At 44.6% G+C, this 25,698-nt stretch overlaps 1 protein-coding gene across 4 annotated transcripts in view; it reads left to right on the forward strand.

Moving 5' to 3' along the window:
* Positions 1 to 25,698, forward strand: part of INSR (insulin receptor) — a 146,125-nt gene that overhangs the window by 92,115 nt on the left and 28,312 nt on the right. For 2 of the 4 annotated variants that reach the window (XM_027547623.1, XM_027547622.1), the window contains exons 4-13: positions 2,125 to 2,273; positions 3,189 to 3,333; positions 5,236 to 5,450; positions 6,433 to 6,559; positions 7,539 to 7,789; positions 9,596 to 9,763; positions 15,320 to 15,521; positions 17,574 to 17,609; positions 23,661 to 23,935; positions 24,826 to 24,965. In XM_027547623.1, the coding sequence (XP_027403424.1) occupies positions 2,125 to 2,273; positions 3,189 to 3,333; positions 5,236 to 5,450; positions 6,433 to 6,559; positions 7,539 to 7,789; positions 9,596 to 9,763; positions 15,320 to 15,521; positions 17,574 to 17,609; positions 23,661 to 23,935; positions 24,826 to 24,965 (1,708 nt within the window). The remainder of the gene's footprint in view (positions 1 to 2,124; positions 2,274 to 3,188; positions 3,334 to 5,235; positions 5,451 to 6,432; positions 6,560 to 7,538; positions 7,790 to 9,595; positions 9,764 to 15,319; positions 15,522 to 17,573; positions 17,610 to 23,660; positions 23,936 to 24,825; positions 24,966 to 25,698) is intronic. The other 2 variants (XM_027547625.1, XM_027547624.1) reach the window with 1 other exon arrangement.

A 25,698-nucleotide genomic window follows, 5' to 3' on the forward strand; every position in this document is an offset into this window, starting at 1 on the left:
GTAGCACCCTGGGTTAGGGTGCCTACGGAGCTCACCTAAGTGTACATCACATAGCTAGCTCTGCAGACACTGCCCCCGGGGGGTGCCCTATTTATGGCTGGGCCAACTCTTGCTGCGCTTCAGCAAGAAACCATCAGGCAACTTTAAGGAGCAAGGTTTGTTATTCACAGGTCCTGGAGGGCCACACAGTGAGGTCGTGGGAAGGGGAAGGAAGAAGGGAGAGAGGGAGAGAGACACACACAGAGGAAAAGGCGGGGGCGGCGGGGGGGGGGGGGGGGGGAGAGACAGAGAGAGGAAAAGAGAAGGAGAGAGGAAGAGAAAGAGAGGAAGTGGCCCTTGGGAGGTCTGCTTTTCTTAGGTTCTGAGGGCAGAGTGTCTGGGGTTTGATGGCTTCACTCTGTGGTGAATTTAAAGCTCAAGAGCAGGAATTGGGGCACAGGAAGAGAGAGGCAGGGTCCATCAAGTGGTCAGTTATCTAGGTTCCTCAGGGCTTTCTGAAAGAGGGACCTTCAGGGGTGGTGGCAGCCTTGTTCCTTATCTAGTTGTTTTCGTTACATTTTACTCAAGACACATGTCTTTTGAAATAGATGCCTCAGCAGTCAAAAAGCTTCATGTCAGGCACTTAACAATTACAGCTTTATTATTAAGGAGGCACAGAGGATGAGGGCTGGGAGAGTTCCAGACACAGGGCTCCCATACCCTCATGGAATCAGAAACATCAGCCTTACAGCACAGCTGTGTGCTCACCAACCAGAAAAATGGACTAAGTTGGTGTCCAGGGTTTTTCTTGGGGTTTTGTTATATAGCTGTGATCTATTGAATCACTGGCCATGGATTTGAGCTCTATCTCCAGCCTCCTTCTCTCTCTGGAGGTCAAAGCGATGAGGCAACCTTCCAACTCACACATTTGACCTTTCTTGTGACCAGCCCTCATCCTGAAGCAACTAGGGGTCACTACTTCATTAGCACAACAAAGATGTTTCTATCGCTCAGGAAATTCCAAGGCTTTTGAAGCTCTGTGCCAGGAGCTGGGCACCAGATGTGTTCTTTATTATACCACCATGACAAAGATCCTTCTGCAAAATTGAATAGGCAGAGGTGTAGAAGTAACAAGGGTAGCAATGATACCACTAGTAAAAAGTGATCATCATAGCAAAGGACTAATGGTTTTGTTTTTTAAGTGCCAAGTACTTTAGATGGCATATATCATTCAGTCATTCAGTGCTCATCACCACCTGCCCTGTGAAGCAGATACTCTTATCATCTCTATTTCACAGCATGTGTGCCTGCTAAGTCACTTCAGTCGTGTCTGATTCTTTGCAATCCAGTGGACAGTAACCTACCACTCCTCTGTCTATGGAATTCTCCAGGCAAGAGTACTGGAGTGGGTTGTCATGACCTCCTCCAGGAGATCCTCCCAACCCAGGGATCAAACCCAGGTCTCCTGCACTGCAGGCAGTCTCCTTCATTGCAGATGGATTCTTTACCAACTGAGCCACCAGGGAAGGTCAGACCCCACATAGAACAGCAGGCATCCCATCACCTTGCAGTAGCAGCCTGAGTACCACTAGTTGGAGTAAAATCATTAGCTCTGCACAATTGGTCACTATGGTTTCGTCAGGAGTCCCATCAGTTCCTTGTAATAGTGTGAGTTCTATCTCCAGGGTAGTACATGATTCCCCATGGGGTACAGTGGGAAGACCCTCTCTTTGGGACAAGGCAGAAGCCCCATCATTTTGGCATGAGTACCCTGACCTTGGGATAATGCTGTAGAACCTGTCACCCTGGAGAAAAGCCCTAAGCCTATCCCTTTAGACAGTGGTTCTTACCTGGAGGGGGCTTTTTGCACCTCCTTCCCCAGGGGACAATGTTATGTTCAGAGACATTTTTGGCTGTCATGCCTTGGATGGGAGGTGGTGTTAGCATAGTATGGGAGTGCGGGGATGCTGCTTAACACCCCTCGTGTGGAGGACAGCCCCCAACAGTGGAGAATTCTCCAACCTCAATGTCAGCAGTGCTGTGGTTGAAGCACTCTGCCTTATGGTCACTTGGGACCCTGTGCAGCACGCTCTCTGCTGTGTGTGTGTGTGTGCGTCCTGATCTTTCTCCCCACTCTTTCTGCAGCTTGATGTGTACCCCTTGCCTGGGCCCCTGTCCCAAGGTATGCCACCTCCTGGAAGGCGAGAAGACCATCGATTCGGTGACATCTGCCCAGGAGCTCCGAGGCTGCACCATCATCAACGGAAGCTTAATCATCAACATTCGAGGGGGCAGTGAGTGCTCTGGGGGGAGGGGTTGCCACCTCCTGGGATCCACTCTCCCTCTGAGCACACCAGGACAACAACCCAGAGACCCATCAGTGGAGTCATGCAAGGAATAATGTGCTTCCAAACTTGGGGTTCACAGCTCAGTCCTAGACCCATCACAATATTGTAAAGTAATTAGCTTCCAATTAAAATAAATTAATTAAGAAAAATGGAAATGCCTGATGTCCCAACTCTCAGCTTGGAAAATAAGAATCTTGGGGTGGGGACGAGGAGGGGCAGGGAGGAGCAGGGAAGTGGGTCCAGGACTGAGCTGTGACATCAGGCATTTCCAGTTTAAAAAATTAATTTATTTAACTGGAGGCTAACTATTTTACGATTTTGTGATGGTTTTTGCCATACATTGACATGAATCAGCCACGGGTGTACATGTGTTGTCCCCCCCCAATCCCAAACCCGCCTCCCACCTCCCTCCCCATCCCTACCAAGCAGATAGCATGACCTCTTTTGCAGGTCTGGGAACTGTGTTTCCAGAAATTCTGTCAAAGGCAAAAAGTACTCCTTTGTTTATTTATTCAGCAGACGTTTATTGAATACTCACAGTGAATAAGGCCAAGTCCATGCATGGTGGATCTTGCAAATAAACAAATGAATGTATAATATAAACCCGGGCAGTGGTTCCTGCATTGAAGGGCAACAAAGCAGGGGGATGGAGGGAGCAGGAGTCGGCCGCATAATAAACACATTCAGCTTTGCAGGCAGGACAGTCTCTGTCATAACCACACTGCGTTATAAATGTGTTTGAAGCTGGGCTCGCAAAAATCATTTTCAGCCTGGAAGTTAACTCTTCACCATGGGGAATTCTGGAAAGGTTAAAATATTTTGGTAGAAACCCACTGGATATTTATTCTCTCCTTTCCTTAGACAACCTGGCAGCTGAGCTAGAGGCCAACCTTGGACTCATTGAAGAAATTTCAGGATATCTGAAAATCCGCCGGTCCTATGCCCTGGTGTCACTTTCCTTCTTCCGGAAGTTACGTCTGATTCGAGGGGAGACCTTGGAAATTGGGTATGTGGGCCTGATACTGTATCTGTGGCCTCACTAGGAAGTTTGTGAGTTAGAAAATCTTAGGGTTTTTTTCTGTCAAGACAGGGAAACAACCTAAGTATCCACTGATGGATGGACGGGTAAAGAAAGCATGATGTATATGTGTGTGTGTGTGTGTGTGTGTGTATACTAAGTATCCACTGATGGATGGATGTGTGTGTGTGTGTGTGTGTGTGTGTATACTAAGTATCCACTGATGGATGGACGGGTAAAGAAAGCATGATGTATATGTGTGTGTGTGTGTGTATACTAAGTATCCACTGATGGATGTACGGGTAAAGAAAGCATGGTGTGTGTGTGTGTGTGTGTATACCAAGTATCCACTGATGGATGGATGTGTGTGTGTGTGTGTGTGTGTGTATACTAAGTATCCACTGATGGATGGACGGGTAAAGAAAGCATGATGTATATGTGTGTGTGTGTGTGTATACTAAGTATCCACTGATGGATGTACGGGTAAAGAAAGCATGGTGTGTGTGTGTGTGTGTGTATACCAAGTATCCACTGATGGATGGATGTGTGTGTGTGTGTGTGTGTGTGTACTAAGTATCCACTGATGGATGGATGGGTAAAGAAAGCATGATGTGTGTGTGTGTGTGTGTGTGTGTATACTAAGTATCCACTGATGGATGGACGGGTAAAGAAAGCATGATGTATATGTGTGTGTGTGTGTATATACTAAGTATCCACTGATGGATGTACGGGTAAAGAAAGCATGATGTGTGTGTGTGTGTGTGTGTGTGTATACTAAGTATCCACTGAGGGATGGATGGGTAAAGAAAGCATGATGTGTGTGTGTGTGTGTATACTAAGTATCCACTGAGGGATGGATGGGTAAAGAAAACATGATGTATATGTGTGTGTGTGTGTACATATATGTAATGGAATATTATATAACCATAAAACTACCTTTTTTGCCAAAGGTCACACCTTTCATTTGGATTCTTCCAATGACCTCCTTGCTGGTTCTAGAACTACCAGGACCATCCCACAGAAATATAATGCAAGTCACATATGAGACTTTAAATGTTCTAGTAGCTACATTTTTAAAACTTTAGAAGAAATAGGTGGAATGAATTTTAGTAATGCCTTTTACTAAACCCATTAAATCTGAAATGTTATTTTGACATGGACTCAATATCAAAAAATGATAAACAAGATCTTTTACATCCTTTTTTTTCATGCTCAGTGTTTGAAATCTGTGGGATTTTTTTGCTGTTTTTTTTTGTTTTTACTTCTGATACAGTTCAGAAGGGCCACATCACAGGGGCTCAGGAGGCAAATGTGGCTGGTGGTCTCTGTGTTGGATAACACAGGTCAAGCTGCTGTCCATTTCCCATTCATCACGTCCTGGTGGCCCACTCATGAGTCTAAGGCGTAGGTCTACCTGAGTTACTGAGTTGTTATAAAACCTTCAGCGGCCCCCCTCTGTCTACCGAGGAAGCGCATGTGTTCTTGATCTTGGTCTAGCATGCAGTATACTAGAGGGTTTGGGCCATGGTATCGCTTCAGTATTGCCTTCCACCTGTTGTTCAGAACAAGCTACTTTGCTCTTCCCTGGGCCCAGCTCAGGTGCCTCTGTGTCTTCAGTCTTTCCCTTTTGCAAAACCCATATTTCAATCCATCACAGTCTTGCCCTCCTCCCCTACAAGACTGATCTCAAGCATCTTCCTGGCCTTGAAGACCTCCTCAGCTTCCCCTATACCTCTCACCCTCCATTCAACACGTAATGAGTACGTGTCAAGCAAGTGGTTAGAACTGGGAATGGAGCACTGAATGAGATCAGTTCCAGCCATGGCCCCACCATTTTGGAGGTGGAGATGACAGGCTGATGAATGATTAGGTCTGTGTGCGTTTCCATAGGAACTACTCTTTCTACGCCTTGGACAACCAGAACCTAAGGCAGCTGTGGGACTGGAGCAAACACAACCTCACCATCACTCAGGGGAAACTCTTCTTCCACTATAACCCCAAACTCTGCCTGTCGGAAATTCACAAGATGGAGGAAGTTTCAGGAACCAAGGGGCGCCAGGAGAGAAATGACATTGCTCTAAAGACCAATGGGGACCAGGCATCCTGTAAGTGGCAATGCTCTCGTCCTTTCATGGACCAGACAATGTGACTTCCCCTACCTCCCCCACCACTCTGGTACCCGGGGTGGGTGTCACTTACCCCCAATGAGCTAAAACAACTAAGTGTGTGTTAGACTTTCTGAAACACTGAAGACAAGTGTTGTACACATTAATCTCTTTGCCAAATACCAAATACAATGCCTGGTGCTGGAAGATGCCACATAAGCACTGAATGAACGAATGTCATCTCCCATATATATATGGCCTTGGCTCAAATGCTACAGCAAAGTTCTGCAATTGCTACAGTTGGAGACTGAGAGCTGGCTACCCTTCTGTGACGAGTTTTTCTGTTGAAGAAATAGCTGAGCATTGAGGTGCTAAGGCTTCCATGATACCCTCATGTGCAGCTGTTTTGTTATGAGACAGTTTGGTGCAAACTGTGGTAATTCAGGGGAGGGAGAGAGCAAGGTTGGGGTGGTGCTTAAGGGAGGGCTTATATTCCAGGCAGAGGGAATTACTGTCTCCAAGGCATTGTCTTTCCAAAGAGTGGTCACTCCAAGATATAATGATCTGCACTCTCTCTAAACCCAGTCAGCTTGTATCCATTTGCACTGGAGTTACTTTTTCTGACATGTCAGGCATGAAAATCCACATGTAAGACAAATTGTGTTAGGACAAATGTTATTCTTGAAAGTGTCCTTTTCCCAGCACCAGTTGGCCTCTTGTCCTTCCCTGTTAGTGCCAACCACAGCTCTTTAGATGCGCATCTGGTCAAGTAATTGACTTGCAGTTGGGGCCAACCTATATGATCTGTTCTTGCCCCTGAACAAGGGAAAGGCACGTGGAAATGAGACCTCACTAGGAAATAGCAGATTACCATCTTCCTTCTTGTGGATTCTCTTGGAAGTATGGGATCACCTGCTTTGGGCTGAAACAAATTATTTAAAATTCTGATACTGGGTGTTTTTTTTTTTTTAAACCTTTCTAGGTGAAAATGAATTACTTAAATTTTCTTACATTCGGACATCTTACGACAAGATCTTGCTAAAATGGGAGCCCTATTGGCCTCCTGACTTCCGAGACCTCCTGGGGTTCATGTTGTTCTACAAAGAGGCGTAAGTAGAAAGATAAAGAGGTGTGAGTGTTACATTTGTGCTCAGAGGTTCCCCCACTGAAGTTTCTTTCTATCTCCTTCTTATCCATGGAATAAATATCATAGATCCCTTGGTGGGATCTCACCAGTTGATGGTGTATAACGTCAATAACATTTCTTATTGTCGAAAGCCAGAAATTGAAGCAGGCAGGTTTCTTTTGGAGGTCTAGATTGGGCAATCTCCTATAGAAATACCCTGTTTTTCTCACCAGACATTCTCAACAAAAAGTCACTGAGTCTACTTAGGAGGTGTCTTTTTAAAAAGTCTACTTAGTATGTGTCTTAGTAGGTATTTCTATTTAGTAGGTATCTACTTAATAGGTGTCTTTTTTAAAAAAAAGTTTATTTTTAAATCTATTTTGGATTTTTTTCCAACACAAATAATTATCTATGGTAAAACAAACATGAAATTGATCATCTTAGTGATGTTTAAATGTACAGCTCAGTGGCATTAAGTATATTCGTGATGCTCTGTGATCATCCTCACTGTCCCTCCCCACAATTTATTCATCATCTTACGTTGAAACACTGTCGTCATTCAATGACACCCAGCCATCTTGAGTATATGACTGTGCTGGAGTTTTAAAAGGAGACAGTGGAAGTGGTGATCATATTAACATGGATAATTATTCCATCCCTTATGATTTACTATGTGTCGGGCTGTGTGTGGAGGAGTCAGCCCACATCCTCTCATGTGATCTTGTCACTAACTCAGATAGTATCATCATCATGATCACTATTATTATTACTGGGAAATTGAGACATAGGGGAAGCAATCCCTTTCTCTTTGACTGTTTCTGTGTCCTTTCTCCTTGTGGCACAAGATTTTTGGTGAACAGGGTGCAAGCCTGTAGGAGGTAACTTCCCCCAGCCACATCTCTCTGATCTTTAGATCTATAGTCAAGGAATGATAACCATCTTTACCTGTTTGGTCTTGAAAGCCCTTACCAGAACGTGACAGAATTCGATGGGCAGGATGCCTGCGGCTCCAACAGCTGGACAGTGGTGGATATTGACCCGCCTACGAGGTCCAACGACCCCAAGTCACAGAACCACCCTGGGTGGCTGATGCGTGGTCTCAAGCCCTGGACCCAGTATGCCATCTTTGTCAAGACCCTGGTCACCTTTTCTGATGAACGCCGTACATACGGGGCCAAGAGTGACATCATCTATGTCCAGACAGACGCCACTAGTAAGCATTTCTTGTGAATGTGAACTTAGGCGTGAGCTCAGACATCGTGCCTTTCATATGAAATGCTTTGTCGTTTTTCTTTTTTTTCTGCATGGTCATTGGCTTCTAAAACAGCTGGGCGCTGAGATTTACAATTTCAGAAGATGAGGCAGTAGCAACAAGACATTAGAGAGGAACATATATTTCTTCTTTCCATTATGGAAAATTTTCAAATATTTACAAAAGTAGGAGAAAATAGCTCCTCTCCCTATGTACTCATCTCTTAGCTTCAATAATTATCAAGATTTTGCCATTTTTTGTTTCATCTCTGCTTCTCTCCTCCATTTTTTTGAAATTAAAATTTTTAATTGATTTATTTTTAATTGAAGGATAATTGTTTTACACCGTTGGTTTCTGCCATACATCAAATGAATCAGCCATAGGTATACCTATGTGCCCTCCCTCTTGGTCTTCCCTCCCACCTCCCTTCCCTCCCATCCCATCCCCTAGGTTGTCACAGAGCACCAGTTTGAGCTCCCGGAATCTTACAGCAAATCCCTACTGGCTATCTGTTTTACATATGGTAACGTATATATTTCCATGCTACTCTCACGAATCATCCTACCCTCCCCTTCTCTCCCTGGGTCCACAAGTCTGTTCCCTATGTCTGCATCTCCATTGCTGCCCTGCAAATACTTCATCAGTACCATCTTTCCATCTTTCTAGATTCCATATATATGCATTAATTATGATATTTGTTTTCTCTTTCTGACTTACTTCACTATAATAGGCTCTAGGTTTGTTGTTGTTGTTGTTGTTTTTGATGTGGACCATTTTTAAAGTCTTTATTGAATTTGTTAGAATATTGCTTTGGCTTTATGTTTTGGTTTTTTGGCCACAAGGCATGTGGCATCTAAGCTCCCTGACCAGGGATCGAACTACACCTCCTGCATTGCAAGACAAAGTTCTAACCATTGGACCACCAGGGAAATCTCTCCCACATCTCCACTTTTTGGGGAGGAATGGGCCACTGGAGAATTTTCTAGAGTGTGGGACCAGAGATGCTGCTTAGTATACAACAATGCACAGTACAGCACCCACAGCAAAGAATTATCCAGCCTCACAAAATCAGTAGAGAGAAATCCCATCCTATAGGATAGAGGCCAAGCGTATGAACCAGCTCTTGTGACTACTGCCCTCTTGCCCTGTATCCTCCAGCAAAACCAAAGGACTTAGAGTTCCGGAAACTTGCAGCTTCCAGGCTTTTGTACCCACTGTGTCTTCTGTCTGGAGACTCCTACCCCTACCCCTTGCTGACTGCCACCTCCGTTCTCCAGGGGAAGCTTTTGTGGAGCCCAAAGTTGATGCCTATGGGGGGATGTGAAATGGACTGCCAGCTCAGGGATAGGTTTGAACAGCTTTGCACTGCCGAAATTTGCCCCACAACTGGGTTCAGTTTGGGGCTAATTAACTGGAAAATGTGACTTTATCTATTCCCATCACCCTCCTTTTCCCCACCACATTTCCAGTGCCTGGAACAAAGACAGCTTGCCTTTCCTTAGAGCTCTGTAAATGCTTGTTGCAAAAATGGTGGAACATGGGAATCTATACAGTCTGTGGTACTGCATGGATTGTAATTTTCTAACCCATGCTCTTCTTAGGCAAGTGTTCCATATGTCCAGGTGTCTCCAGTTTTCTCTGATGTTAAATAACACTGCAGAGAACATCCTCAGGATCTCTTTAACTTGGCTGTTCCCTCTCATGCCCACCTGACTGCCTGTACTCCCCCCTCACAGTGGATCTGTCTGTCTCCTTTCTCCTTGGCAGATCCTTCCGTGCCCCTGGATCCCATCTCAGTTTCTAATTCCTCGTCCCAGATTATTCTGAAGTGGAAGCCTCCCTCCGACCCCAATGGCAATATCACACACTACTTGGTGTTCTGGGAGAGACAGGCGGAAGACAGTGAGCTGTATGAACTGGATTATTGCCTCAAAGGTGAGTGCAGACAGGGGTCAGGGAGGGGCTGGTTTTACACACCGGATCTTCTGTGTTCTTGTTTTCTGGGACACGTCTCTCCCCTCCCATTTCCAGCATGTGCTTGTGGGAACACACACTCCATTTTATCTCAGACGAAAACACACACACGGACATTCTTCAGAGATACCGTGGGTTCAGTTCCCGACTTCCGAAATGAAGCAAATATTGCAATAAATCAAGTCACATGAAGTTTTTGGTTTCCAGTGCCTATAAAAGTTATATTCACATTATACTATAGTCTATGCAGTGTGCAATAGCATTATGTTTAAGAAAAAATATGCTTAAAATATACATGTGCATGTGTGCTAAGTCATTTCAGCCGTGTCTGACTGTTTGCTACCCCAAATAGATAATCAACAAGGACCTACTGCATAGCACAGGGAACTCTACTCAATATCTCATAATAATCTATAATGGAAAATAATCTGAAAAAGGATATATGTATATATGACAGTTACTTTGCTGTACACCTGAAACTAATACAACATTATAAATCAATTTTATTTCAATAAAAATTTTAAAAAGAAGAAATCGAGACCAAAAAGAAAACCATGCACATACCTTAATTAAAGAATACTTTATTGCTTTAAAAAAATGCCCAAACAATTACATTAGTAACATCAAAGATCACTGATCAGAGATCATCATAACAAGTAGAATACAAAGAAAGAAGTTTGATATATCGTGAAAATTACTGAAGCATGACATAGAGACACAAAGTGATCAAATACTGCTGGGGAAACGGTGGTAATAGTTTTGTTGGACGCGGGGTTCCCACAAACCTTTGTTTTGTAAAAAAAAAAAAACACAGTAAGGGGACGTCTGTCTGCCCGTTCACATTTCTAAACATCACAGGGTGCGGACAAGCTCTGAAGACTCATGTTGAAACCAGACACTCCCCGTGTCTTGGCATCGATGCGTTCTGGAATGTTCTCCTCTTCCCCTTCCTCGTCCACCTCCCCCTGGTGGGGATGTAGCTGTGTTAACCCGTGCAAGACTTCCCTGCTAAGCTAGAAACACAACAATGTGTGCAGTGGTGACTGACAAAGTCAGGGAAGAATTTTGGTCCCTTGTTTTAAGAATTTTTATTGGAGTAGTTTATTTACAATGTTTTGTTAGTTTCAGGCATACAGCAAAGTGAATCAGTTATACATATATCGACTTTTTTGGTCTCTAATTTTATTTTTATTTTTTACTTTTAATTTTTTTGGCCCCTTGGCATTTGGGGTCTTAACTCCCCGACCAGGGATCAAATCCACCCCACTCTGCAATGGAAAGGTCCTAACCTCTGGACCTCCAGGGAAGACCTGGCCCCTAATTTTAGACCCTTAAGTTTTAAGGATTGGAGACAGCAAAGAGTCTCCAATCTCTTCCTCCCTAGGCTTTCCATTAAAAATGTATATGAATGACACATATTTTCCAGTCTTCAATCTCGCTTACTTAATGGGCTTGCATCCATCTACAGAAAAATGAAAAAAATATTTGAAGCCTCAAACTGGTGTGTATAAATTAGTCTTACATTATTTTAAAACTGGGTTGTAAAAAAGTCCATCAAACTGAAGAAACAGAAGTCTTTTCCCCCACTTTAGTTGTTTTGTTTGAGTCTATATAAAAGGTTTTCCCCCCAATCCCCAGACTCTTTTGTTTATTATTTATTTTAAAAAAATTATTGGAGTATGGTGGCGCTGGTGCTAAAGAATCCACCTGCCAATGCAGAAGACACAAGAGATGGGGACTTGATCCCTGGGTTGGGAAGATCCTCTGGAGTAAGAAATGGCAACCCACTTCAGTGTTCTTGCCTGGAAAGATCCCATGGACAGAGGAAACTGGCAGGCTTCAGTCCATGGAGTCGCAAAGAGTCAGACACGACTGAATATTAAAAAAATAGTTGACTTACAATTTATTTAGTATTAGTTTTGGGTGTACAGCAAAGTGGCTCAATTATACACATGCATAGATTCATTCGTTTCAAAAAATATTTATTTATTTGGCTGCACTGGGTCTTTGTTGCAGCGTGTGGGATCTAGTTCCCTGACCAGTACTCAACCCCAGGCCTCCTGCACTGTGAGCTCAGAGTCTTACCCACTGGACCACCAGGGAAGTCCCTAGATTCCTTCTTTTTCAGATTAATTTCTCATATAGGTTACTACAGAATATTGAGTAGAGTTTCCTGTGCTAGGCAGTAAGTCCTGGTTGGTTATCTGTCTTACATATAATCATGTGTGTATGTTCATCCCAAGCTTCTGATTTATCCTTTAGTTGTTTTGTTGTTGTTTGTTGCTGTGTTGTTGTGTTGTTTTTGTTCAGTCGCTCAGTCACGTCTGACTCTTTGCAACCCCACGGACTGCAGCACGCCAGGTCTCCCTGTCCTTCACTCTCTCCCCGAGTTTGCTCAAATTCATGTCCATTGAGTCGGTGGTGCCATCCAGCCATCTCATCCTCTGTCACCCTCTTCTCCTGCCCTCAATCTTTTCCAGCATCAGGGTCTTTTCCAATGAGTTGTCTCTTCACATCAGGTGGTGAAAGTATTGGAGCTTCAGCTTCAGCATCAGTCCTTCAGGGTTGATTTCCTTAAGAATTAACTGGTTTGAGCTCCTTGCTGTCCAAGGCACTCTCGAGAGTTTTCTCCAGCACCACAATTCGAAAGCATCAATTCTTCGGTGCTCAGCCTTCTTTGTAGTCCAACTCTCACATCCATACATGACTACCGGAAAAACCATAGCTTTGACTAGATGGACCTTTGTCGTCAAAGTGATGTCTCTGCTTTCTGGTCTGAGTTTATTTTCCTTTAGATGTTGTGAGTAACCTCCTACCTTGGGGCAGCTGATGACATGTGACTGAGGTCAGGAGCCTAAGGTTTTCTGTGCCCTGATGTAGGGCTTTGGGCAAGTCACCCAGCTTGTCACCAGCTGCCTCCTTTTGGGGAAAAGGGGCAGGAGGCCAGATGATCTCCGGGAGCTGTCCCAGCTCTAAGATCATGTGCTATATGTATGCCTGTGACCTCATCCCCCGCCTGAGCAGAGGGTTGCAAACGTGATTTATCTCCTCGGATGCTTTATATAACTCGAGAGCAAGCAAAGTCATGGGCTCAGCTGTGCACTCTTGGCCCTGCATTCGAGCAACCGAAACCACCAACCAGAACTGCCACCACCATCGGGGCAGGCCGTGTTTTCTTTCTTTCTTTCTTTCTTTTTTTTAAGAGCAACAACTTTTATTCTGGAAGTCAGTCTGTCATTAGAAGGTGATGATTTGACATGATTTTATTTGTCATTTTGCCCAAAGTTTATGGAATTAAAAAAAATAAACTTACTAAAGGATAGATATTGTCTGATTCCACTTACAGGAGTTCCCTGGAGGAGTCAGATCTATAGAGACAGGAAGCAGATGGTGGGGGCCAGGGGTGGGGGAGGGGATGGAGACTCAGAGTTTCACAGGCACAGAGTTTCAGTTTGGGAAGGTGAGAAAGTTCTCGAGATGGATGGTGGGGATGGTTGCACAATAGTGTAAATATACTTAATGACACTGGATCACGATGCTTAAAAATGAGTAAGACGGTAAATTTTGTGTTATGTGTATTTTGCCACAAAGAAAAAACCCCAGTACACACACAAATAAATAAACTTGATAACACACACAAGATAAATAATTTACTAACTGTGATCCGTAGTAGTTTCCTTTAGAATCAGAAGTGGTTTTTTTTTTTTTTTTTTTCAGTTTTATTGAGATATAATTGACAAGGAAAACTGTAAGATATTTAAAGTGTAAATTGTGAAGACTTTTTGTGCATACACGTTGGAAAAGAATTCCTCCCACCTAGTTAATACAGCTATCACTTCACATATTTATTTTTTTGTTTAAGGAAATCTCTGTTTACTTAGTTTTGGCTGTGCTGGGTCTTCACTGCTACTCACAGGCTTCTAGTTGCGGCAAATGGAGGCTACTCTCCTTTGCTGTGCGCGGGCTTCTCGTTGCGGTGGTTTCCCCTGTTGCCAAGCACCGGCTCCAGAGTGTAGGCGCAGCAGTTGCGGTGCACGGGCTTAGTTGCCCCGTGGCCTGTGGAATCTTCCTAGATCGGAGGTCAAACCTGCGGGTACTGCATTGGCAGGCAGATTCTTTACCACTGAGCCACCGGAGAAGTCCCCTCCTTTTTCAAATGAGAACTTCTAGCTTCTTCTCTGATATTGAATTGTATATTTCAATTATACAGTACAGTCTTGTCAGCTATATGGTTTTTAACTGTAAAACTTGCATAACATAAAATTGGCCATTTGAACCACTTTGAAGTGCAAAGCTCAGCGGCATTAAGCACATTCGCATTGTTGTGCAGCCATCGCCACCATCATCTCCAGAACTTTCTCATCTCCCCAAACGGAAACTCTGTCCCTGTGAAACACTGACTCCCCCACTCCCCACCTTTCCACTTTGTCCCTGAGATTTGACTAGATGTGTCACAGAGACCCATGGGGCACCAAGTGGCATGTGGAAAGGGTGACAGGTGTCTGTGTCTGATCAAAGGTCCCTTCCTCCCCAGAAAAAAATCAGGAGCCCGCCCCACCACCCTTTACTAAGGAAATCCTAAGTTTATTTTCCATCTATAATGCCATCAATAACCCCTCTAACAGCTAAAACCTACACAGGCTATTCTGTGTCTATTAATAAACATTAAGAAGTATGTTTAAGGATTTGCAAAGCTTCCGAGTGGGTACTCAGCATTCACAGGAAGATACTTAGAGCTCATTGTCTCCCAGAGCCATTAAAAGGGAGAGGAAGAGATGGAATTTCCCTTGCTCAATAGACACAAGTAGGCACCCGGCCTCAAGGGCATTGTTTTAAGCCTTTAAAGAGTAGCCTGCATCTTCTATGGGCCTCCCAGCTGGCTCCGCAGTAAAGAACCCACCTGCCAATGCTGGAGATGGAAGATCCCCTGAAGGAGGCAATGGCGACCCACTTCAGTACTCTTGCCTGGGAAATCCTGTGGGTAGAGGAGCCAGTCGGGCTACAGTCCATGGCATCACAGAGTCGGGCAAGACTGAGTGACTGAGCACACACACAGGACATGCGCATGGATCGTTCTTTTACTTGGGGACTGCTTAGCATCACTTTCTCTGAGACATTCGCCCCAGAGACCCTCTGTCCTTTTCCCCTGCCATCTGACACACAGCGTATGCATTTCTTAGTTTACTGTATATTCCTCCCACTCCCGTGCACTTCATCCACTGGAATGTTAAGTTCCCCAAGGGCAGGGACAGGCACAGTTACCTTTGGCCTCCAGCCTTGTGGGGCTGTGGTGTCCGACAGTGTCCTGCTGCATGCTGACAGGCACCTTCTCTGTTGTCAGGACCCTCCAGTGAAGGATCTTATTCTTCCCAGAAGAACTTGAACCCAGATCTCTGCACTGAGCTCTGTCCATGTGCCCAGCCACTTTGAGAAGGTCCCCCTTGCTCTGCATGTGTGTGTAGGTGGTGGGGGGCGGGAATGGAATGGGGACTTGAGCCCTGCTCTGCCTTTCCCTAGGGTTGAAGCTGCCCTCCCGGACCTGGTCTCCACCATTCGAGTCGGAGGGCTCCCAGAAGCACAACCAGAGTGAGTATGAGGAGTCTGCTGGCGAATGCTGCTCCTGCCCAAAGACCGACTCGCAGATCCTCAAGGAGCTGGAGGAGTCCTCGTTCAGGAAAACGTTTGAAGATTACCTGCACAACGTGGTTTTCATCCCCAGGTCAGGATTTGTTATTGGCTTGGGGTCTCAGGTCTTTAGGGAACAAGACAAATGGGGGCAGACGCAGAGGATAGGCTGAGTCCACGCTGAGCCACTTCCCTGGATGCAGGAAGAGATTTTGAGATTATAACAAGTGCCTTACCAGGAAGAGGAACTGCCCCCCATCTCCACTCAAAAGGAGGAGTGTTTAAAAAATTCAGCCTTTGCTCTCTGATGAAACTCTGTGCACTGTTGGTGGGATTATAAATTGATATAGCACTATGGAAGGAGGTATGAAAATTCCTTAAAGCATAAAAAATCAAACTATTATATGATCTAGCAAAAAAAAAAAAAAAAAATTCAGCCTTTGCTCTCTGATGTCTCATGAACCCAACCTCTGGTCTCAGTCTGAGTTCTGATGATTATCTATGATTGATCATTACCTAATCGATTGATTATAGATAATAAATTCAATTATTAGATGACAGAGAGCTGCATGCCCAGCCCAATGCTTGATTTATGGCTGAGTCTCAAGCTCAGTGCATTCCCTTTTTTTAATCTAAAGAAACTTCTCATCCTTCCAGAACTTTCCATGGCCTCGTCAAAACCCCAGAGACTTCACTATTTAAATATGTTTCCTTTAGTGAGTGAAGGGGAAGTAAACAGAGGGTCTGCAGTAAAAATGACTCTTGGTTTTTTCATATCTCTTTATCCTTCCTGAAAGCTGAGACACAGGTAGAAGGCAAGTTTCTGTGGGTCACAGGTTGTTCTACCTCTCTCGGTGCCTCAGTTTATTCATCTGAAGAATGGAGAGAAAAATGGTTCCTGTATTTTATGGTTGTGAGATTACACGAGTCTCACAGGGATTCTCAGCCTTGGTACTGTTGACATTTGGAGCCAGCTCATTCTCTGGGGTAGGACCATCCTGTCCAGGGTAGGATGTTGAGCTGCACCCCGGGCCTCCACCCACTAGATGGCAGTAGCACTGTCTGCATCTTAATAAGTTCACGAGTCTTTCTGGTAACCCACTGAAGCACTTGCCTACTCAGTTTTACGGGTCCAAAGCCTTCCCCACCACCCCCCACCCCCAACTCTGCCCAGGTTGACAAAGCAAATGTGCTGGGAGCTTTCAGTTGCCGCCACCCTCTCCACTCTTGACCCTTCCCGCTAACAGACTTCACCAGAGCTACCCAGAAGTGTCCAATACAATTGGTTATTTCCAAAGTGGATCAACCTCCCGCCCCCAGAGGTTGCACTGAGATAAAACAAGATTCGAAAGTGGGTCTCTTCAGAGGCTTAGCATTGCTCCTGCTAGAGGCTCCATTAGAACTGTCCATATATAACGTTTCTTTTCTCTTTCATGTATTCTTATCTGACCCTGAGTCCAAAAAAGCACTAAATGGCACAGCCCAGGTGTGGAGACAGTTATTGTTTCACCCATTAAAACTCCACCAGACTTAAGGATAGTGGCCGAGTCAGTCATAAGGTTTAAAACTAGTTTGGACTTCCCTGGTGGCCCAGTGATTAAGACTCTTCGCTTCCAATACAGAGGACACGAGTTCAATCCCTGGTCAGGGAAGATCCCACATGCTGCGTGCTTGTGTGCTTCAGTCGTGTCCGACTCTTTGCGACCCCATGGACTGTAGCCCACCAGGCTCTTCTGTCCAGGGGATTCTCCAGGCTAGAATACTGGAGTGGGTTGCCTTGCCCTCCTCCAGGGGATCTTCCTCACCCAGGGATCGAACCTGCATCTCCTGCATTGTAGATGGATTCTTTAGCACTGAGCCACAGGGGAAGCCACGGCATGACCCAAAAGAAAAAAGTAGTGTTACGTTTGATATCTCATGGTGACCCCAGATGACCAGGTCTCAGGGGTGTTTTCTTGACTCCCTCCTCCCAACTGCTTGCTGTGTCCCACACACCTGCTGGGGAAGATGTGGTTCAAGTGATGGGAACAAGTGGCCCATGGTCTGGGGCAAGCGCCCTTGGGCTGCTGGCACAGGGTGTCAGAAGCAAGAGGTCTGTCTGAAGAAGTTCTGTCTGTCCTCAAAGCGGCTGGTTTTGTTTTCACAGAAAATCATCTTCAGGCCCTGTTGCCGAGGACGCTAGGTATGACTCACCTGTGGGACGTCCGCGTGGCCCCTGGTGGCTGCACAGTGCAGGGCCACTGGGCCCGCGGGGCAGGAAGCATGTTGAGCCCCTTTGAGATCCCCGGGGGCCTTCTGTGGTTTGATGCATGAATCGTGTTGTTCTGCCGAGAGGGGGCGCTTCACAAATTCACACGTTTCACTCCTTCACCCTGAAATGGAACCTGGGCATGATTGGTGGGGGGTATCCTAACTAACACACTCCTACTAAAACATAGGATCAAGGGTGTACTTCCTAGGGCGCTTCTAAGATGCTGCCCAATTTTCCTCCATGCCCTGACACATTTATTTATCAAGCCCACCGTTTGTGCAGAACTGTGCTGGACACTCAGCCAGTCGAAACCACTTAGCAGCAGGTAGTGGGGAAAGCTTATCCGGGAGTGGAACGTTTTTTTATCTGGGGTGACTAGTGCGGGATGGCGGCAGGCCTGAGCACAGGTGTGCTGTGTCCCTGTATCCGCCGAGGACAGTCAGGGATGCTCCCCTTTGACGTGTGTCTTAGACAGTCAACTATGTCTCAATGTGAGGAAACCCTGGTGGCTCAGATGGTAAAGAATCCGCCTGCAATGCAGAAGATCCCGGTTCGATTACTGGGTCGGGAAGATTCCGCTGGAGAAGGGATAGGCTACCCACTCCAGGATTTATGGGCTTCCCTGTAGCTCAGACGGTAAAGAATCTGCCTACAGTGCGAGAGACCTGGTTTTGATCCCTGAGATGGGAAGATCGCCTGAAAAAAGAGAATGGCTACCCACTCCAGTATTCTTGCCTGGAGAATCCCATGGACAGAGGAGCCTGGTGGGCCACAGTTCATGGAGTTGCAAAGGGTCAGACCCGACTGAGTGACTAATTACAGCACGCCTCAATTTAAAAGAGAGAGAGAGGATTGAAGGATGAGGGGGTGTCCTGGAGGAGAGGACAGGCAGAGAGAACGTGGCGAAGGGGAAGTCGGTGGAAAGAATCCTGGACTCTTGGGAAGAACAGGAGGGGAGACTGGAAAGGCAGGGTAAGAGAGCTGTGAGAACGATTTTATTCTTCCAAGGGTTTATTTTCAGGCAATGTTCGGCCCCAGTCTGCCCTCTAGTGGCCATTTGGAATATAATCTGTAGTAAAGAAAGATCTGGGCTTCTCTGATGGCTCAAATGGTAAAGAATCCGCCTGCGATGCAGGAGACCCAGGTTCAATCCCTGGGTGGGGAAGATCCCTTGGAGCAAGAAATGGCAACCCACTCCAGTATTCTTGCCTGGAAAATACCGTGGACAGAGGAGCGTAGCAGGCCACAGTTGATGGAGTTGCAAATAGTCAGACACGACTGTAGCACAATGGTTGAGCGGCTAAAGAATCCACCCGCAATGCGGGAGACAGGAGGTGAGGGTTCCATTCCTGGGAGGGGAAGATCCCCTGCAGGAGGAAATGGCAACCCATTCTGGTATTCTTGCCTGGAAAATCCCACAGACTGGAGCCTGGAGGGCTAAAATTCCAACGGGTCTGAAGAATCAGACACACCTGAGGGTTCAAGGCACACACCCACACACACCCACACACAAAGATCTAGAAATGTGAGACCTTGATCCAATCATGGGGGTCTTCTGTGACCACGTGGTGGTCTTGTCCTATTGGATATAATCCTTTTGGTGTATGCATATTTGGCCTGTTAGAGGCCATTTATGATTCTTTTTTATTAGATAATCAATTTTTCAGTAGTTATTCATGAGACCCCAGGGTCTCCATCATTTCTGGAAGGCTCATCTGTGCTTGTATAGAAATGTTTTGAATCTTGCTAGCATGGGTGTATCTTTGGCTTACTAGCTTTGGTTTCCATTCAGGAATGTCAATGGTCTTTTCAGACAAAAGGACCACAAAGAAAATCTTAGTGAGTACCCCCAAAGTAAGGTTTATTTTTGCTGATGACAACGCAACAAAAACTAAAGGTAAATTTCAAAAGCTCGAACAGAAAACTCTACTTCCTGGTGATCAAAAGTGGGTCACTTAGATTTCTATTGGGTGGAAGTTGAAATGGAAATGTTCATTAAAATGCATTTGGAGGGACTTCCTTGGTGGTCCAGTGGTTAAGATTCCATGCTTCCAGTGCAGGGAGGCCGGGGTTTGATCCCTGATCTCGGAGCTAGGATCCCATGCACGCTGCACAGTGCAGCAAAAAAAAAAAAAGATCCATTTGGAAAATATCAGAGACATGACCATTACATACCTTCACTTGTAGAATATTGCCAAACCTGGACTTTGTTGTAAATTAGTAGACTTAAATGATTTTTTGTAAATTAAGAAAAAACTATAAAATGTAAAATATAATGTGTTAGGGAGGGAGGGAAAATTAATATAGCTAAATTTGTGGTAAATTCTCTGGATAACCATGAGCTGTTCAATTTGAAACTTTCAGAGAGGTGAAAATTTTAACTTGTCTAAGCTAATTCAGGAAGCAGCAGAAAGATTAACTATCCTAACGACCTTGGGAAAAGACTGGAAAAAAAATGTGTCAAAGAATTTCTTCACAAAAAGGCCCCAGGTTTGGAGAGTTTTATAGATGCATCCTTTCACACTCTCAAAGAGAAACTATTTTCAGAAACTTTCAGAGCATAGAAATATATGGAAATCTTCCCAATTCATTTTGTAAAACAACATCCCGTAGCAGAACCTGATGAAGATGCTACATTGAAAGAAAACCCCAGGACCACCTAATATGGGATTTTAGATCCAAATGTCCTAAACAAAGCACTGTGCTGGCAATACCATCAATCTCATGAGTTCAAGGATGGTTCAAGATCAGGTGTTCTGATAGTAGAATCTAATTCATCAAGAGATTCAATAAGGAAAGTCATAATAATCTCATTAAATAACATTTATTAAAAATTATGGGGGGAGGTGGTTCCCTGGGTGTCCAGTGGTTAAGATCCTGTGCTTCCACTGCAGGTGATGAGGCTTCAATCCCTGGCTGGGGAACTAAGATTTTTTAAATTACTAACCTAAAGAAGCTGAAATCAAGATTGCTGGGAGAAATATCAATAACCTCAGATATGCAGATGACACCACCCTTATGGCAGAAAGTGAAGAAGAACTAAAGAGCCTCTTGATGAAAGTGAAAGAGGAGAGTGAAAAAGTTGGCTTAAAACTCAACATTCAGAAAGCTAAGATCATGGCTTCTGGTCCTATCACTTCATGGCAAATAGATGGGGAAACAATGGAAACAGTGAGAGACTTTATTTTGGGGGCTCCAAAATCACTGCCAATGGTGACTGCAGTCATGAATTTAAAAGATGCTTGCTCCTTGGAACAAAAGCTATGACCAACCTAGACAGCATATTAAAAAGCAGAGACATTACTTTGCCCACAAAGGTCCGTCTAGTCAAAGCTATGGTTTTTCCAGTAGTCATGCATGGATGTGAGAGTTGGACTATAAAGAAAGCTTAGCACCGAAGAATTCATGCCTTTGAACTGTGGTGTTGGGGAAGACTCTTGAGAGTCCCTTGGACTGCAAGGAGATCCAACCAGTCTGTCCTAAAGGAAGTCAACCCTGACTATGCATTGGAAAGACTGATGCTAAAGCTGAAGCTCCAGTACTTTGGCCACCTGTTGCAAAGAGTTGACTCATTGGAAAAGACCCTGATGCTGGGAAAGATTGAGGGCAAGAGGAGAAGGGAACTACAGATGATGAGATGGTTGGATGGTATCACCGACCATTGAGTTGAGTAAGCTCCAGGCGTTGGTGATGGACGGGAAAGCCTGGCGTTCTGCAGTCCGTGGGGTCTCAAAGAGCCAGACATGACTGAGTGACTGAACTGAACTGGACTTAAAGAAAGGCAGTTGGGGGAGAGGCCTTTTATAAAGCTAGGACTAGAAAACTTCTGCAACAAGATAAATATTATTTAGATGAAACCAACATCCAAAGTAACATCTTTCTTAAAACTATTCCTGTTTACTTTGGAAGGAAGCCAATCTCATCATAACTAATTAACAATTCTCTGGGTATCTAAAAGGCAGTGGCAACCCACTCCAGTACTCTTACCTGGAAAATCCCATGGATGGAGGAGCCTGGTGGGCTGCAGTCCATGGGGTCCCTAAGAGTCGGACACAGCTGAGCGACTTCACTTTCACTTTTCACTTTCCTGCATTGGAGAAGGAAATGGCAACCCACTCTAGTGTTCTTGCCTGGAGAATCCCAGTGACGGAGGAGCCTGGTGGGCTGCCGTCTGTAGGATCACACAGAGTCAGACACGACTAAAGAGACTTAGCAGCAGTAGCAGCAGCCAATGCAGTAAGGCAGAAATGAGAATTGGAATAGATTGTAAGGAATGGATTGTGGGAAACAAAAGCATTGATATTTTCAGGTATTCTGATTCAAGAGTAGACAGACTGCCTGTTTTTGTCAACAAGTTTTATTGGAAAGTAGCCACTCCCACTTGTGTCCATCATGTCTCTGGCTGTTTTCAAGCTGCCGTGGCTTGAAAGCCATTGCAAGTTGAACAGCTGTGACAAAAAACACACGTCTGGCAAAACCCCAAATATTTACTATCTAGCATTTATGTGACAAGTTTACTGACCCTTTATCCAAGAGTATTCCTTGAAAACCTAAGAAAATCAACCCTGAAACTCTTAGAATGAGAGTTTCAGAAAGTAGGTACAATATAAATAAACAAATAAGCAACAGATATATCTGTGTGCTAAGCTGCTTCAGTTGTGTCTAACTCTTTGGGACCCTATGGACTGTAGCCTGCCAATCCCCTCTGTCCATGGGATTCTCCAGGTAAGAATACTGGGGTCGGTTGCCATGCCCCGCTCCGAGGGATCTTCCCGACTCAGGGATCGAACCCGAGTCTCATCTCCTGGCAGGCAGGTTTTTTACCACTATTGCCACCTGGGAACCCCCTTTATGGGTGTGACCACAAGTCAGTTTAAAGGGTCTGGAGGGTAGCAATTTAGCCATAGGCATGAAGAGGCATAATCTAATAATGTCTTAGAGTCTACTTTTAGGAACTAATGAGACACTTGGACAATGATCACAGTAATATTTATAATAGCAAAAAAAATTGGGAATATGCTTATATTTTAAAAATTGGAGGATGACTAAGTAAATTATGGTTCTTGCATTAAATGGAATATTCTACAGGTTTCCAAGTTTTCTGCAATAAGCATGTGGCACTTTCATAACAAGGAGGGAATATCTTCACGTTGAAGAAAAAAAAAGTAAATTCCATCCTACTTGAGACATTATGTTTTCAGGAAAATATTTGAGATTGCTTCTAATACAAGTGAGCCAAATGGATTATAGAACTAGCTTGATCCCCCCATTATAACCGTATGTAACATTCACAGAAAAAATAATTGCCCAAAGGACATAGCAGTCAGTGGAATGCTAAGGAATTCAAATTTTCTTTATACCTTTCTTTTTGGATTTATAATTTTTTAGGCTATTAACATTTTTCTTCGTGTATCTTTTAAAGGGGAGAAAATGTGCCGATCGCATAGGCAATTTTGGGAGTTACCCTTAGTAACCTGAGTGTTGAAATTTTTTTTTCCCAAGGATTGAAGTTTAATCACTTAGATTATGCCATTGTCCTAAAGGGGCCTAAGAATAAGAAGATGTATTTCTTCTGGTTAAACTGGTGATGGTGTCAAGTAGCTTGAACCATTTGGCAGGGCTAGACTCTGACACACTTTTGGCATCTCAATTTTGACACTAACCCTGGCTGGACTCTTCATCTGCAAAATGAAAATCTGAAATTAAGCATGTTGAGGGGAATATCGGTGTGTCTACTATGGGTGGTCCCAGAGCCTCCCCACTCCTCTCTTGGGGTAGGCTTGCCTGACATGAGCCTAGGAGGGCATCTTCTTTAAAAGCGACTCTGGGTTATAATTCCTGGAAATTTACATTGTAATGTACACACTCCTCCCCTTGAATCTCACTGCATCTCAGTCTTTGGTTTTAAGCCTTTTTATTCTCCAGCAGCACTTTTTCAAAGATGGTGATTGTATGACCAGGTGTGTCCTCCTGTCATGACAGGCCTTCGAGGAAACGCAGAGCCCTTGGTGACGTGGGGAATGTGACAGCAGCCGTGCCCACCGCTCTGGGGCTCCCCAATACCTCCTCCACCAGCACGCCCATGAGCTCGGAGGAGCACAGACCCTTCGAGAAAGTGGTGAACAAGGAGTCGCTGGTCATCTCCGGCCTGCGTCACTTTACTGGCTATCGCATCGAGCTTCAGGCTTGCAACCAAGATTCCCCCGAGGAGAGGTGTAGCGTGGCTGCCTATGTCAGCGCCAGGACCATGCCTGAAGGTAGGTCGACTCATCGCAGAGCCAAGAGACACAGGCTAACCAAGGAAGCTCTCCACTCTCTAGGCAGCATACATGAGACTCTATTTGCCTTCATCATTTTTCATTTTCCCCTGAGATGCAGTGGACATAAAGCATTATGTAAATTTCAGGTGTACAATGTGTTGATTTGTTCCATTAGACATTGCAAAATCTTTACCACAATAGCATTAGCTAACATCTCCATCAGGGCACAAAATTACCATTTCTTGTTTGTGGTGAGAACATTTCAGATCAACTCTTAGCAGCTTTCAAGTATAAAGCACAGCATTATTAACTTTGTGCTTCCCTGGTGGCTCAGACAGTAAAGAATCTGCCTGCAGTTCAGGAGACCTGGGTTTGATCCCTGGGTTGGGAAGATTCCCTGAAGAAGGGACTGGCAACCCACTCCAGTATTCTTGCCTGGAGAATTCCATGGACAGAGGAGCCTGGTGGGCTACAGTTCATGGGGTCGCAAAGAGTCACACACAACCGAGCAACACACACATACATTGTTAACTATAATCATCTTTCTAGTTGTTGTTTAGTCGCTAAGTTGTGTCTGACTCTTTTTCTGTATGTGAGTCATAAGAAAAATAAAGTGAAATTAAGAAATACATACATTTTTGTGTGTGTATGTGTGTGTATATATATATATATAGTATATTAGGGTTCTCCTAGATCAATAGATACATAAATAGATAGATGGATAGATAGACATAAATATGTAAAGAATTCCATGAGAATGTCCATTCTCCAATAAGGGAAATGGAACACAGTTACACAACCAATTTAAGTTTGCTCAGCTGCTCAGTGGTGGAGGTGGGGTTTGATCCAGGGATCGAGTCCCCAGCACTAATCACTGCTCCTTACAGCCAAGGCAGATGATATTGTCGGCCCCGTGACCCATGAAATCTTCGAGAACAACGTTGTTCACTTGATGTGGCAGGAGCCCAAGGAACCCAACGGTCTGATTGTGCTGTATGAAGTGAGTTACCGACGATACGGCGAGGAGGTAAGGTCCTTGATGCCTGGGGATGTGCCCTCAAGGCTGTTCTTGGTACCTCCTTCCTTTTCGTGAATTCTGGCTCCTATGCTTCTCTCATTAGATGCTTTGTCATGAAGACTCAAAGCCTTGATATATGACTTTCCAGGGAGATGGGTCAGGTCCAACATTTTATTGTAACTAAACTCTCCCCAGGACTGTGTGCCCCATGCACGCTACATGCTTTGTACATGGTATCTCATTTATCCAATTTTACCACATCTAACATGTGATAAGAAGCCCTGTTATTCTCACAGACTGCTCAGAAAGAAAAAGGTGCTGCCCATTCTAACTGTAAGATGCATTCAGATTTCGGAAATGTCAAATGTAGAAATAATATGTCTCTTGGGATCAATGAAGTACAATAAATCCTCAGAAAACCCAGTGAGCTTGGTACTGACTGAGGCATCCAGAATTTAAATTGCATCCAAGGTTTATAAGAATAGAATCAGGATTTGAACCCAGGGCTATCTGATGTTGTAATCCAGGGGCTGGCAATTCTTTCTGTGAAGGTCCAGATCCAAAACATGTTTGGCTTTGTGGTCAGATGGTGTCTGCAGCTACTCAATTCTGCCTTTGCGTTGTGAAAGCCACGTGTAGATAATATGTAAATGAAAAGGGATGGTTGTGTGCCATTAAAACTTTATTTGCAAAAACAGGCAGCAAGCAGGCTGGATTTGCTGGCCCCCGTTCTAACTAGTAA

The sequence above is a fragment of the Bos indicus x Bos taurus genome, chromosome 7 (assembly GCF_003369695.1).
Source record: "Bos indicus x Bos taurus breed Angus x Brahman F1 hybrid chromosome 7, Bos_hybrid_MaternalHap_v2.0, whole genome shotgun sequence".
Taxonomy (NCBI): domain Eukaryota; kingdom Metazoa; phylum Chordata; class Mammalia; order Artiodactyla; family Bovidae; genus Bos; species Bos indicus x Bos taurus.